Raw genomic sequence first — 12736 nt, 5'->3', positions numbered from 1 at the left:
TTGTGGACTGTGGAAGTTTTTCCCGGTTATGATGGTTGTTCTTGCGTGTTATGGGAAAAAGGGGGGTCATTATGGACCGTTGACAGGTTATTATCCTAGTACAGTGCGATCAGAATCGGCTTGTAGTCTGTGGATGGATTTAAACATGAATATGGGCTCTATATCAGGCCAGATGTGTTCATTTCAGCATAGCGCTCCTTATGGAGGAGTATTCGAACGTTGGATGTTATTTCGTCGTCGGCTATGTCATGTAATTGTGCCGTGTGAGTTGTGAAACAGTTTGATAATTCTCTTATGTGGTGAGGTCCTGCGTAGCGATGGTATTATGTGAGCAGGATGGCTCTTGAAATTCAGATCATATATCGCACCTCAGTTGTGCTTGAGATTTGTAGCGTATGGCTCTATCTGTCTCCCTAGGGATGGTATTATGCACTTAACGTGCTTGTGACCGATATTCGGTATTTTGTAGTAATGAGCAATTTAGCTCGGTAAGTATCTCCTTATGTGAATTTTATGTGTGGATTGGGTGGCACGCCGACACGGGTATGTTATTTGGATCGGGTTGCACGCCTCAACAGTGTGATGTTGAGTACAGTCCCCTATATTCTATTTTGTGTGTTTTGTTTCCCATTTTCTGAGGAAGGTTCATGGCACCTTTTTGGTTGTCTAATTAGTTACGTTGGTTGAGAAGTCCCTTCAAGAGTTTGTTTTCCTTATGTATCACGTTCGAGTTTATAGCGTATTGGCATATTGTGGCATCATATGAGACTTTTGGTCATGTCTAGGGGTGGCGTATTGCCTGAGCAGTTCGTACTGGGTGAGACAAGATTATTGGATCTAGGATCAATGCGATTGGATTATATGAAGTATATCAAAGAGCAAATACCATTATTTGATTCAGAATGAGGTGATGGTTCTTGTCAAGAGTAGAGACTTAATGATTTGTTGACTCAGCAGATGGTTATGATTTTCAACACATCTCTTCCGTCGTGGCGGTATTGCAGAAGTTGGGACAAGACTTATATATGTCATCAGGTGTATTGGGTGCATCATATTCGTGGAATTTCGGCTATTGTTATCAGGGGATGTTATTATGGTCATGGGAGCAATCATGTACGGTGCATAGTGTGAATTCAACAAAGGCATGCAATCATGTACGGTGCATCGTGTAGTGATTGATACAATATTTGTGGGTTGGAAGCAGGCCTGGCAGAGAATTTCGGGTGTTGGAACTGGGTTCTAAGCTTATTTGTTTGAATAAAAGAGAATATCTTCAGATGTGATCGAGTTAATATGCTCAACTGAGCTGTGGTAGCACGGGTAGGTGCTCAAGGTGTTGAACAGTGATTTCAGACAACTCCAGTGCAGTTCTCAGCACGTTCGAGGACGAACGTATGTTTATGTGGGAGAGAATGTAACGACCCGATTGGTCGTTTTGATCTATGGCGCGTCGTTCGGCAGTTTGAGGCCACCAGCAGCTTCACTTCAGGTATTATGACTTGTACGCGTGGTCTGGATAGAATCCCGGGAAGTTCGAAGTTGATTTGGAGAGAACATTCTCATTTCGAAAGCTTTAAGTTGGAAGAATTGACTAAGATTGGATTTTTGAGTAAACAGCCTTTGAATCGGGATTTGAAGGTTCCAACAGGTTCGTATGATGATTTTGGACTTGGACGTATGTTCGGATCGGGTTTTGGATGACCCGGGAGCATTTCGGCGCCAATTGTGGAAGTTAGCATTTTGAAAGAATCTCATAAGTTTGGGTTGAAGTGCATTTCAGTGTTATCAATGTCCGTTTGGGGTTTCGAGTTAGGGAATAGCTCCGTATGGTGATTTGGTATTGGGAGCCAATCGGAAGTGGATTTGGAGGTCCGTAGGTCATTTTGGAGCCATTTGGCTAAAGTTAGAAATTTGAAGGTTTTTGAGAAGTTTGACCAGAAGTGGACTTTTTGATATCGGGTCGGATTCCGATTCCGGAAATTGGAGTAGGTCTGTAATGTCGAATATGACTTGTGTGCAAATTTTGAGGTCAATCGGAGGTGATATGACTTATGTAATGTCGAATATGACTTGTGTCCAGAACACTAACCGAACGGGCTATTTTTTTCGTGTCCAGTCCGGACCAACCCGTCCGGTTAACACCTATAATATAATAGTTTATGGTTCCGATTCAAGCAATATCGGAAATCAAGAACCTCATGTTGACGTGGATGAACTTACAAAAATGATGCAAAGCATGTGATGTACTCTTTCTTATTTTTTTATAATTGTTGTAAACTTTAATTTGCAAGTTCAAAAATAAAAAATAAAAATAGAACTTGCAAATTGATTTGAAGTATTATTTATTATTCAATGAAAATAAAAAATGAAAGCCTTCGGAGTTTGATCCTTACATAATGGTTTTATTAAATAATTTTTTGTAGCCACTTACTTTCAATTTTAAAATTTTAAAATTCAAATTTCAAATTTAAAACTTCAAACATTAAAGTTTAAAGTTTAATCCTAAGCCTTATAAGTTTGCAAACACTTAAATCTCAATAACATTGAATAAGAAAAACATAATATACTAATAAAAAAAAAGGTAACCCGACCCGGTCCGGACCTGTTAAGCCCAAACCCGGACGGGACCTAATTAACCCAGATTTTTACAACCCGTTACCAGCCCGGTTAGCCAGCCCACTAACCAGCCGGGAACACTGACCGGACGGGTTATTTTTTTCGTGTCCAGCCCGGACCAGCCCGTCCAGTTAACACCCATAATTTGAATTTTGAGAAGTTCTAATATAACATCCACAGCCTCTCAATTTTTAAAGTCTCTCAATCGTTATTTGAAGTTTGAGAAGTTTTAATAAAGGATTCCATTATTTCAATTAAGAGTGTATATCGGTCAAGTTAGTTCGGATTTTTTAATTACCAAACCAAACTAATGGTGTCAGGTTTTTAAATCAATAAACCAAATCAAACCAACAAAGTCAGATTTTTCAATCTCGATTTTTCTCGGGTTTATCAAATTTTTCCGGTAAAGTCTTCATAACACAAAATATATAACTTGTGCTCCAAGTATTTCTTTAGTCCTAATTGGATATAACTACATAATGTATTTTTAAAAAAAAATAACACAATAATATGAGATGTCATAACATTGTACTAAGATACTCAATAACAAAGATAATAAAATCGCATAAAACAAATATTACTAACTAATAAGCCATAATAAAAATGAACATAATAAGTCATTCTAAAACAAGTACATCAAATAAGTACTATTAACTACAGGACCAAGAACTAAAGAAAAAGATAAACTAAGTTATGCATTTTTTTTTGGTAACAAAAGGAAATATTCATATATATTAAGTCATTATAGGGACAATTGATGTCCTGTTACAACCATCTAGGCTAGATAGTACACAGAGGTTTCCAAGACTAGCAAACTTAGTAAACATAGGCATAGGAATATTTCTACTAGACACCATGGCCTTTTCATCGGACTGTAAGCTTGAAAATACAGACGCAGGCGGATAGTTTAATATATATATATATATATATATATATATATATATATATATATATATATATATATATATATATATATATATATATATATATATTATCACTTGACTGCTTCCTTGCTCCATCACTTGCCAAAATGTGCGCTACTTTGTTCCCCTCCCTGAAGCTATGCCTGATGACTGGATTCCCCAACCTCTTCAAGAGAGACCTGCAAGAATTTAGTAGATTGAGAAAAATAAGGGTTTGTTCATTTAATAATTGGAGTACTTCAATGGAGTCTGTCTCAATCTCCACAGGAGTGAGGTGGTGATCTATTGCTAGATGTAGCCCTTGTTCCAAAGCACTCAACTCTGCATGGGTGTGGTTGAGAGCAACAACCTGTTTAAAGAAACCTACGACCCATTTTCCATTTGCATTTCTTATAACCCCTCCAATACCACTAGCCTTGCCCTTAGCATAGAAGGAGCCATCCGTGTTTAGCTTAAAAGATCCTGGAGATGGAGGGAACCACCTAACTTGGATAGTTTTTATTAGGCTAGGGGGAGAGGAATTCCCCGTACAGTACATGTACTCCATAGCCCGCATGCACACAGTTTTGGTGTCTATCAGTGTATTAGTTTCATTCAAAACATTATGGTTTCTATTTATCCAAATATGCCATAGAGCAAAAGGAAAGAAGAAATCCCATGTTAGCGGGTAGTTCATGATAGGTATTTGCATGTCTTTTATTAAATGAAGCCAGTGAGTATGATGATAGGGAAGGGCAGGAATATTTAGTCCCAGGTCCATCTAGAATTTACGGGCAGTGAGGCATTCAAGAAAAATGTGGTGGATGGATTCAGAGGGATGCATGCAAATTGAGCAGTTTGGTGGAACATTTATACCTATATGATGAAGATAGGAATTTGTTGGCAGCTTATTGTGGGAACAAAGCCATAGAAAAAATTGGATTTTTGGTAAGGTATTTAGAGTCCAAATCCAGTTGAACTGATACTTATGGTCAGGCGGAGGTTGTAGTAGGTTTTTGACTGACTTTGTAGAAAACAGGCTATTTGATTTTAATGACCAGTAGGGTGTATCATCCTTACCCTGACACAAGGAGATTGTCTTAACTTGATTAAGAAAATCTTGTGGAATTTCCATGGAGATCCTTGTCCAATCCCATTGGAGGCCATCCCAAATGTCATGTAAGCTAAGTCGTTGGTCCTTTTGGGTTAGGGGACCTTGAATAATTGTCCTAAGAGGTGGTGAGAGAGGAGACCATTTAGTGTTCCATAGATCAATGGTAATTCCTGACCCTAGATCCCATGCTATGGCTTTTGAGCATATATTACCCCCCGTAACAATATTTTTCCAAATAAAAGAGTGTGAGAAGGAGGTTCTTTGTGGACAGTATTTTCTAATGAGGGTTTGTGCCCAAAGGGAGGTGGGGTGAGAGAGGAGTCTCCAAGCTAGACTTGTTAGTGAGCTCCTGTTCTTATCATGAGCTTTTTGGATGCCTAAGCCCCCTTGGTCTTTTGGTAGGGTGACAGTATCCCAGTTTATGTAATGAATTTTCTTCTTTCGTGGGGTAGAGCCCCATAGAAAATTTCGCTGGATCTTGTAAATATTGTGACAAGTTCTTTTAGGAAGTAGGAAATATTGCATGGCGTATGCTGGGATGGTATTGAGAGTGGATTTGATGAGTGTGAGTCGCCCTGCTGGTGTTAGGAATTTGAGTTTCCAGCTGGCAAGCTTGTTTTTCATATTATCAATAATATACTGGAAATCATGGTGTTTAGGATTATTATTCAATATAGGAAAGCCAAGATATCTACCAAAAGTATTGGTAGCCTTTATCTTTAGAAGGTTTTGGATTAAATCCCTGGGAGTATCATGGCATCTCTTAGAAAAAATAACCCTAGATTTAGTAGAATTTATCTTTTGCCCTGACAGTGTGCAAAAGAGACTAAGGCTATTATGTATTGAGAGGATAGATTTTTGGTTAGCTTTAGCCATAAGGGTAAGATCATCTGCAAAAAATAGATGAGAGAGTTGAGGACCATTTTTACTAAGGGTGATGGGATCCCATAGTTGAAGGTCAACCTGATGATTGATATAGTTTGATAACATTTTCATACACAGGATAAAGATGTACGAAGACATGGGATCACCTTGTCGTATACCCCGGGATGGAAAAAAATAGTTGGTTTTGGAGCCATTGATCAAGATGGCAATGTTGCTTGTAGTAATGCAGTTTAAAATTAGTTTGGAGATTTTTGGAGGGAATTTAAAGAATTGGAGAGTACGGTAAACAAAAGACCATTCAATATGATCAAAAGCTTTCTCAAGGTCTATTTTAATAATGCATTTTCCTTCAGTCCCTCTTGTATTATTAATGTGATTCATGACTTCCTGGATAAGGATGGCATTATCACAAGCCCTTCGCCCTTTAAGAAAGCTAGTTTGGCATGGGCCAATAAGGTCAGGCAGATATAGCTTAATGCGGTTGGCAATAATTTTTGTAATTATTTTATAGACGGTATTACAAAGGCCAATAGGTCGGAAATTCTTAAGATCATTAGCATTGTGAAATTTTTAGAACTAGGCAAAGATATGTATTATTTATAGAGGTTGGCAGTTCCTGGGTGTTAAAAACATGTCTACAAAGATTTGTTATGGAATTGCCAACTATATTCCAGAATTTCTGGAAAAAGAAAGGATGAAGGCCATCGGGGCCCGGTGCTTTAAAGGGTTTAAAGGAGAATAAGGCCTGGGTAACCTCATTGTCCATTAAGGGATTATCCAATAAGGAGAGGTCAATATTATGGAAACTTGGGGGGGCTGATTTAATGTTAGCCCAGTCAGTACTTGAATGGCTAGTAGTGAAGATGTCTTTAAAATAGTTAGTGGTATGCCTAACAAGGCTTTCATGATCAGTAATCCAATTACCATGGTCATCTTTAGAGAAGGATATTTTATTCCTTCTTCTACAATTGACAACGGACAAGTGGTAGAACCTAGTGTTAGCATCACCCTCGTTAAGCCAACTTATTCTAGACCTGATTTTCCAAAAATCCTCTTCCAACCTAAGAATATCATTATATTCGGTGGTTAGAGATTTTTCAAGGGATTGGAGAAAAGTATTGGTGGCATAAGCCTGAGATCGTTGGATTCCATTTAATCTAGCCAAAATTTTCTTTTTCCTAGAGAAAATATTTCCAAAGGTTTCTTTATTCCAGGAGCTGACATAATGAGTAAATAGTTCAGTTGCTTCTGTAAACTCCCTATACTGCCAACTCCTTTTAACTAGGTTTCCAAAATCCGGGTGAGAGCACCAATAGCTTTCTAGACGGAAGGGTTTTGTAGTAGAATTGGGGGAGGGGGGGGGGGGATGTCTAAAGGTATTATTTGTATTAATAAGGAGGGGGTTATGGTCCGAATATGTTTTTGGCAAATGAGTTATGGAAACATTAGGGTAGTTAACAAGCCATTCTTCATTTGCAAAACAACGATCTAATCTCTCAAGAATTAAGCCACTAGTTTTCCTACGATGATTGGACCATGTATAACGACTACCTTTAAAACCTAGGTCAATTAAACTACAAGAGTTAACACAAGACCAAAATCTATTTGATCGAGACATATTAATCTTTCTACCTCCAAATTTATCCGTTTGACTTAGAATATCATTAAAATCCCCCGCAACCATCCAAGGTCCATTGTAACTAGTAGATATGTTTTCTAGATTTTCCCAAAGTTTCCTACGATTAACAGCTTTTGTACTAGCATATACAATACTAAGTAACCAAGGAGGGTGATCTGGGAATACCTGAATCATTGCATGGAGCTCCTGGGTGGACTGCCTAAGTCGAGTAACTGTCACCATGCTGGTGACCCAAAGCAGAACGATCCCTCCTGCCCTTCCTTGAGCGGGGACCTCCATCATGTCATCAAAATGGAAAGTATCTCTAAGAGATGCATGGTCCTCCATCTTTGTTTCTAATAGGGCAACCATGCATGGGGTGTGAGTATCGATAAGGTCTCTAAAGTTCCTCCTAAAAGTTTCATTATTAGCCCCCTTGTGTTCCAAACAATAAAACTGGTAGGTTTATTCATGGGAATGCTTTGATTGTGGGGGTTCATTGACACCTGATTCTCATTCACAGAGAACTGACTTCCCCTCAGAGTTGGGGTTAGTAAGACTGCATATTTCACTGTAGCTCTGTTCACCGGAGGACGGAGGTCGAACGAGCACTTCATGAGAGCCACTGGGCAATTGTAGATGAACTTTTTGTCCTCTCTCTCCGGGAACAGCATAAGGGCTGCTTCTTTGAGATTTGAGATTTCGATGAACGATCTTGTGGGCAGTGGGAGATCCAAGATCTCTTCCTCCATCTCTATTTCTTCTTGTTCCTGGGGTGGGTGAATGTCCATAGGGTTGGGATTTATTGGGGGAACCTGGGCTTGCCAAGGAAAGATCAGTGGGTTGCCCACAGTCATCTCCACTGGGGAGAAGAAGGGCAGGTCATGTGGGATACTCATTTTGAGAGGAGGGTTGAAGTGGGGAGGGAGATTCCAATGCTGATGCATGTTGTGGTATAGAGCTAGGGCTAGGGGATTAGAACGTTGGCCATCCACATGTGGTTTAGGTAGTTGTCTAGGGCTAACCTCATCCCCTCCGAAATCATCTGGGCCAGGAAGGTTGGATTTTGAAGCACTATTAGCACCTCCCTGTCCTCTATGGTCATGGTGAAGAAGACTGCCTAACCTTGCAGTCCTTGCTCGATCCATGACTGTGGAGGTTGGGCAGGGTTGGGACGGTGAGCAACGTACACTAACTGGTGATGAGCTATATGAGGGGGCATTGGAGGAAGGTTTTCCATTTGGTTCGAAATGTGTCTGTTGTGGTAGAGAGTTTGGTTCCTTGATGCTAGGGGAAGAAGAGGAATAATCATACTGGAATGTAGTGGAGGGTATTAATGGAGCTTCATGAATGATGAGTGATGATTGAGAATCACTGTCGTGGGATTTATTAGAGAGTGGATTGGCTGGCTTTTGCGTGGAGTATTGGATATTAGAGGTTGGAGTATCAATTTGCATGGCCATTTTTCCATTTGCCATAGCCGCGTGTTGTGGTGAAGTTTTCTGAGGGTTATGATTTTGATCTTTTTTTGCAATTTGGGGCCTATCTAAATAGGTATTGGAAGGTTCTAAGGGTGGTAGTAATAATTTTTTATTTTTAGAATTATTAGGTGTAGGCACGTCTGTGCCACGTGTCCCAATAGTTGGGGTGCCTGCTTCGTTTGTATCGAAGAGGATAGGGAATGCAGAAAGGTTGCGCTTGGCTGTTCCTCTTCTTCCTCAGGATAATGAAGAGCATTAAATTTATTGATCAAAGTAATTTTCTCTTTTAAAGAAGTATTTTGTCCCACGTTTTTATTATCAACGTTGTTTGGTTGTGAATAATTATTATTAAGAGAGTTCATAAAATCGATTATCCCAGAATGCTGTGAAGAGGAAGGCAAGGTAGACTGGGCCTCATTCTTTTTTTCCTTGAAGGAAAGTTTATGAGAAGAGAGATATTTACCTGAATCGGCTGCGAAAATCTTAATGTTTATACCTGGACCTTGGGAATCTTGACGGGCAGCAGTCATGGCTTCCATTGTTGTCTTTGTCCTGTTGTTGTGTCGTCTTCTTCTATTGAAAAGCACCGTTTGCCATTCTTCTGTTTGCAGATGATTTGTAAGACACTGGGTAGTTGTCCCATCTTTTATTGATTTACTTTGATCAAGGTCTTTGGCTTCCTGATAAGAGCATCCTGAACTTGTATGTCCCAACCTACCACATAACTTGCATAGAAAACCCTCCCCTTCATATATTATCTGTTGCAAATGGTATCCGATGAGGATTCGAGTAGTAACTGGTTCCTCTAGTGGAACCTGGATACACAGTCTAGCATAGCGTCCTCTAAGAGTGGCGCTTGTGCAAGCGTCGATTTTCAGCAGTGATCCAATAGAATTTCCAATTTTCTTTAGCAAGGATTCATCGTAAAACTCAGTTGGGAGTTGTGGCAAATGTATCCAAACTACAGAGACAGTTTGCTTGGCATGTGCAGCCACAAAATTTGGTTCCCAGCGCTTTATCGATAGAAAATGGCCATTAATAAACCATGGGCCATTTTGAAGTACCTTCCGCATGTTTTCTTCTTGTGTAAATTTAACAATATAATAATCACAGCCCAGATCTATTAGAGGAAATTGTTCTGTAGGTTTCCATAGGTCTTGGATTTTTGCTTTTAAGTAATGGTGGACTATTCTTTTGCCAAATAGTTTAATAATTAAGGAGAATTTCCATGGATGATGAAGTCCTTCTCTTTCATGGTCTAAGAGTGTAATCGTCTTAATTCCACTAACCTGTGGAGCTGACTTCTCTTGTGACTGGGTAACGGTTTCAACAGATGAGACTTGTAGTTGAACGTCGTCCATTGGATCAATATCCAAATTGATTTGTTCAGCATTTGCAAGTAGCTTTTCTTTGTAGTTTAGAGGGGAGGTATTATCCTGTGTATGTGTGGATGGGATATCAAGTGGTTCTGGGGGGATTTGGGTTGTTCTTGCTTCCAGGCACTGTGAAGTAGTGTTTTGAGAGAGCATTTTTAGCTACCTCCCACTCAAAAAAAGTTACGGAGAAAAAATGTTGGCCTCTCTAAGTTATACATTTTCATTATAAATCAATGCAAAACTAAAAATAGATATCCAGCACTATTATCATTTCTAGTGTCAAATTAAATTTATTCTGTTAACATTAATATTGATTTGAACTTTGTTTGAGTTACTATATTTATGGGCTCTAGAACTTATTGGACCATTCCACGATGTTAAGTCCAAGCTTGAAATAATACATAAAAAGATAAAACTGTGAAAAAGTTTAAGAAATATTTATATATTACATTATAATAAATATTTATATGCATAAAATATTTTTAAAATTTGTATAAATGTATTTTCGGTTTGGTTTGGTTTCAGATTGACTTTTTTAGCTAAAACTTAAGCAAATTAATTATGGTTGGATTTTTTTCCCAATACTAAACCAAACCACATCCGCTTTTTTCGGTTTGACTCGGATTATCGGTTTGGTGCGATTTATCGGTTTTTTTTGTACACCCCTAATTTTAATTGTAGCAATTTGGTACCTTAGTTCGAGCTTTTTTCCTTTAATTGATTTTTTTAGTTAACTATATTTGCTGCTATTACTTTTTATTTGCACCCATTATTGTTAGAATCAACCATGGAAATGAAAAAGAAGAGTGAAGCATACAAGAAGAATTAGGAATTTTCACTATGGCATTAATTGAATGAAATGTACAGGGGTGTACAGGCTCTAATATACAGCTCCACTAGCTAACTAACCGACCTATTCTAACAATAATAATAAAAGACTCCAACTTTATTTTATTTATATTTTGACCCCAAGACTAATAACTAACTAACATGGTATACTTCAATACTCCCCCTCAAGCTGGAGGGTGAAATATACTCAGTACACCCAGCTTGCTTAATAACAAATGATGTTGCCCAGAAGTTAAACCCTTAGTAAGCAGGTTAGCCAATTGATCTGTAGTATGGGCATACTTGGTTTCTAGAACTCTTTGGGTGATCTTCTTTCGAACAAAATGACAATCAATTTCAATATGTTTAGTGCGCTCATGGAAGATAGGGTTGCCAACAATCTGCATAGCAGCCTTGTTATCACAATAGAGAGTAACAGGTCGAAGAACAGGCACACCTAACTCTGCAAATAGTCCCAGTAACCAAGTGACCTTAGCAACAACAACGGTCATACTCTTGTACTCAGCTTCTTTACTGCTCCTAGAGATTGTGTGTTGCTTCTTAGACTTCCGAGAGATCAAGGAGTCCCCAAGTTTGACCAAATAGCCACTAATAGATCTTCTAGTGACCGGGCAAGCTCCCCAATCTGAGTCACAAAATGCAGTAAGAGAATGCATAGGTGATCTCTTTAGGAGAATGCCAAGACCTGGTGCGTTTTTTAGATATCTCACTACCCTAAGAGCTGCCTCCATATGGGACCTTTTAGGAGCGTACATGAATTGGCTAAGACTCAGTACAATATAGGATATATCAGGCGGGGTAACTGTTACGTACAAAAGCTTGCCAATAAGCTTCTGATAGCTGGTAAGGTCTACCAAAGGATCAGTAGTAGATGAACAACCTACCACCTTATTAAACTCAATTGTGGTCAATTTTGATTGATTTCTAGTGGAGTTACTGCTGGCTTGGCTCCACTAAGCCCTAGATCTGAGATCAATTCTAGAGTGTACTTCCTTTGATTGAGTAGGACACCATGTTTGGACCTCAACACTTCAATGCCTAGGAAGTACCCTAGCTCACCCAAATCCTTAAATTTAAATCGTTGATGCATTGAATGTTTGGCCTCTTTGATCAACTCTAGATTGCTACCAGTGAGTAACAAATCATCTGTGTAGATCAATATCACCACAATATCCTGCCCAACCTTCTTAGTGAATAGGGAATAATCAAACTTGCTCTGTATGAAACTTGCATGTAACAGAGCTTGAGTAACCTTTAAGTTCCACCGTCTAAATGCCTGGTTAAGCCCATATAATGATTTCAACAGCCAGCAAACCTTTTTGTTCTCCCCCTGTCTCTAAACTGAATGAAATGTACCAGGTGTACAGGTATTAATTAAATGAAATGTACAGGGGTGTACAGGCTGTAATATACAGTTCCACTAACGAACTAACAGGCCTATTCTAACAATAATAATAAAAGACTATAAATTTGTATTATTTACATATTGTCCCCAAGACTAATAACTAACTAACATGCTATACTTCAATAATTATAACACACAATCTCATTCTGCTTTTTAATACAATGAGGAAAAGACCATGATGATGAAAACGATAAAAGAAGAATCAATGCATATCATATTTACTAGTTAAATTAAGCCCCTACTAGTGAATCAGAATATCCATATATTGAATTAAATTTCCAAGTTATATGCCTATATTAATAGAAATTGTTATAAATATAAAGTCCACTTCATGTAAGTAAAACAAAAATTTATGAAACTGTGAGTGGTAGCGAGGGAACAGAAACATTAGCTTGCCAAATGATAAGAGGTGATTTTAAGGCTTTCATACCTCAAGAAAAATGCATTGCTAACTCAAGTACAACAAACATTTACTCACGAGGCACTTTTC

The 12736-nt window shown here is 38.5% G+C and overlaps 1 protein-coding gene across 1 annotated transcript; it reads right to left on the bottom strand.

Moving 5' to 3' along the window:
* Positions 1-3598: 3598 nt before the first annotated feature.
* On the bottom strand, positions 3599-10166 carry LOC109207843. Its single transcript, XM_019370844.1, has 2 exons — positions 9113-10166; positions 3599-3718 (listed from the first exon to the last, which is right to left on the bottom strand). The coding sequence occupies exons 1-2, from the start codon at positions 10143-10145 to the stop codon at positions 3708-3710; spliced, it is 1044 nt and encodes a 347-aa protein (XP_019226389.1). The 5' UTR covers positions 10146-10166; the 3' UTR covers positions 3599-3707.
* Between the last annotated feature and the right edge of the window lie 2570 nt (positions 10167-12736).

Source organism: Nicotiana attenuata, unplaced genomic scaffold (genome assembly GCF_001879085.1).
Source record: "Nicotiana attenuata strain UT unplaced genomic scaffold, NIATTr2, whole genome shotgun sequence".
Lineage (NCBI taxonomy): Eukaryota > Viridiplantae > Streptophyta > Magnoliopsida > Solanales > Solanaceae > Nicotiana > Nicotiana attenuata.
The sequence above is the reverse complement of the archived record's forward strand: the minus strand, read 5'-3'. Positions and strand labels throughout refer to the sequence as shown.

Coding starts and splice junctions, on each gene's coding strand:
- LOC109207843 (XM_019370844.1), bottom strand. CDS start 10,145: ATGCTCTCTCAAAACACTACTTCACAGTGCCTGGAAGCAAGAACAACC.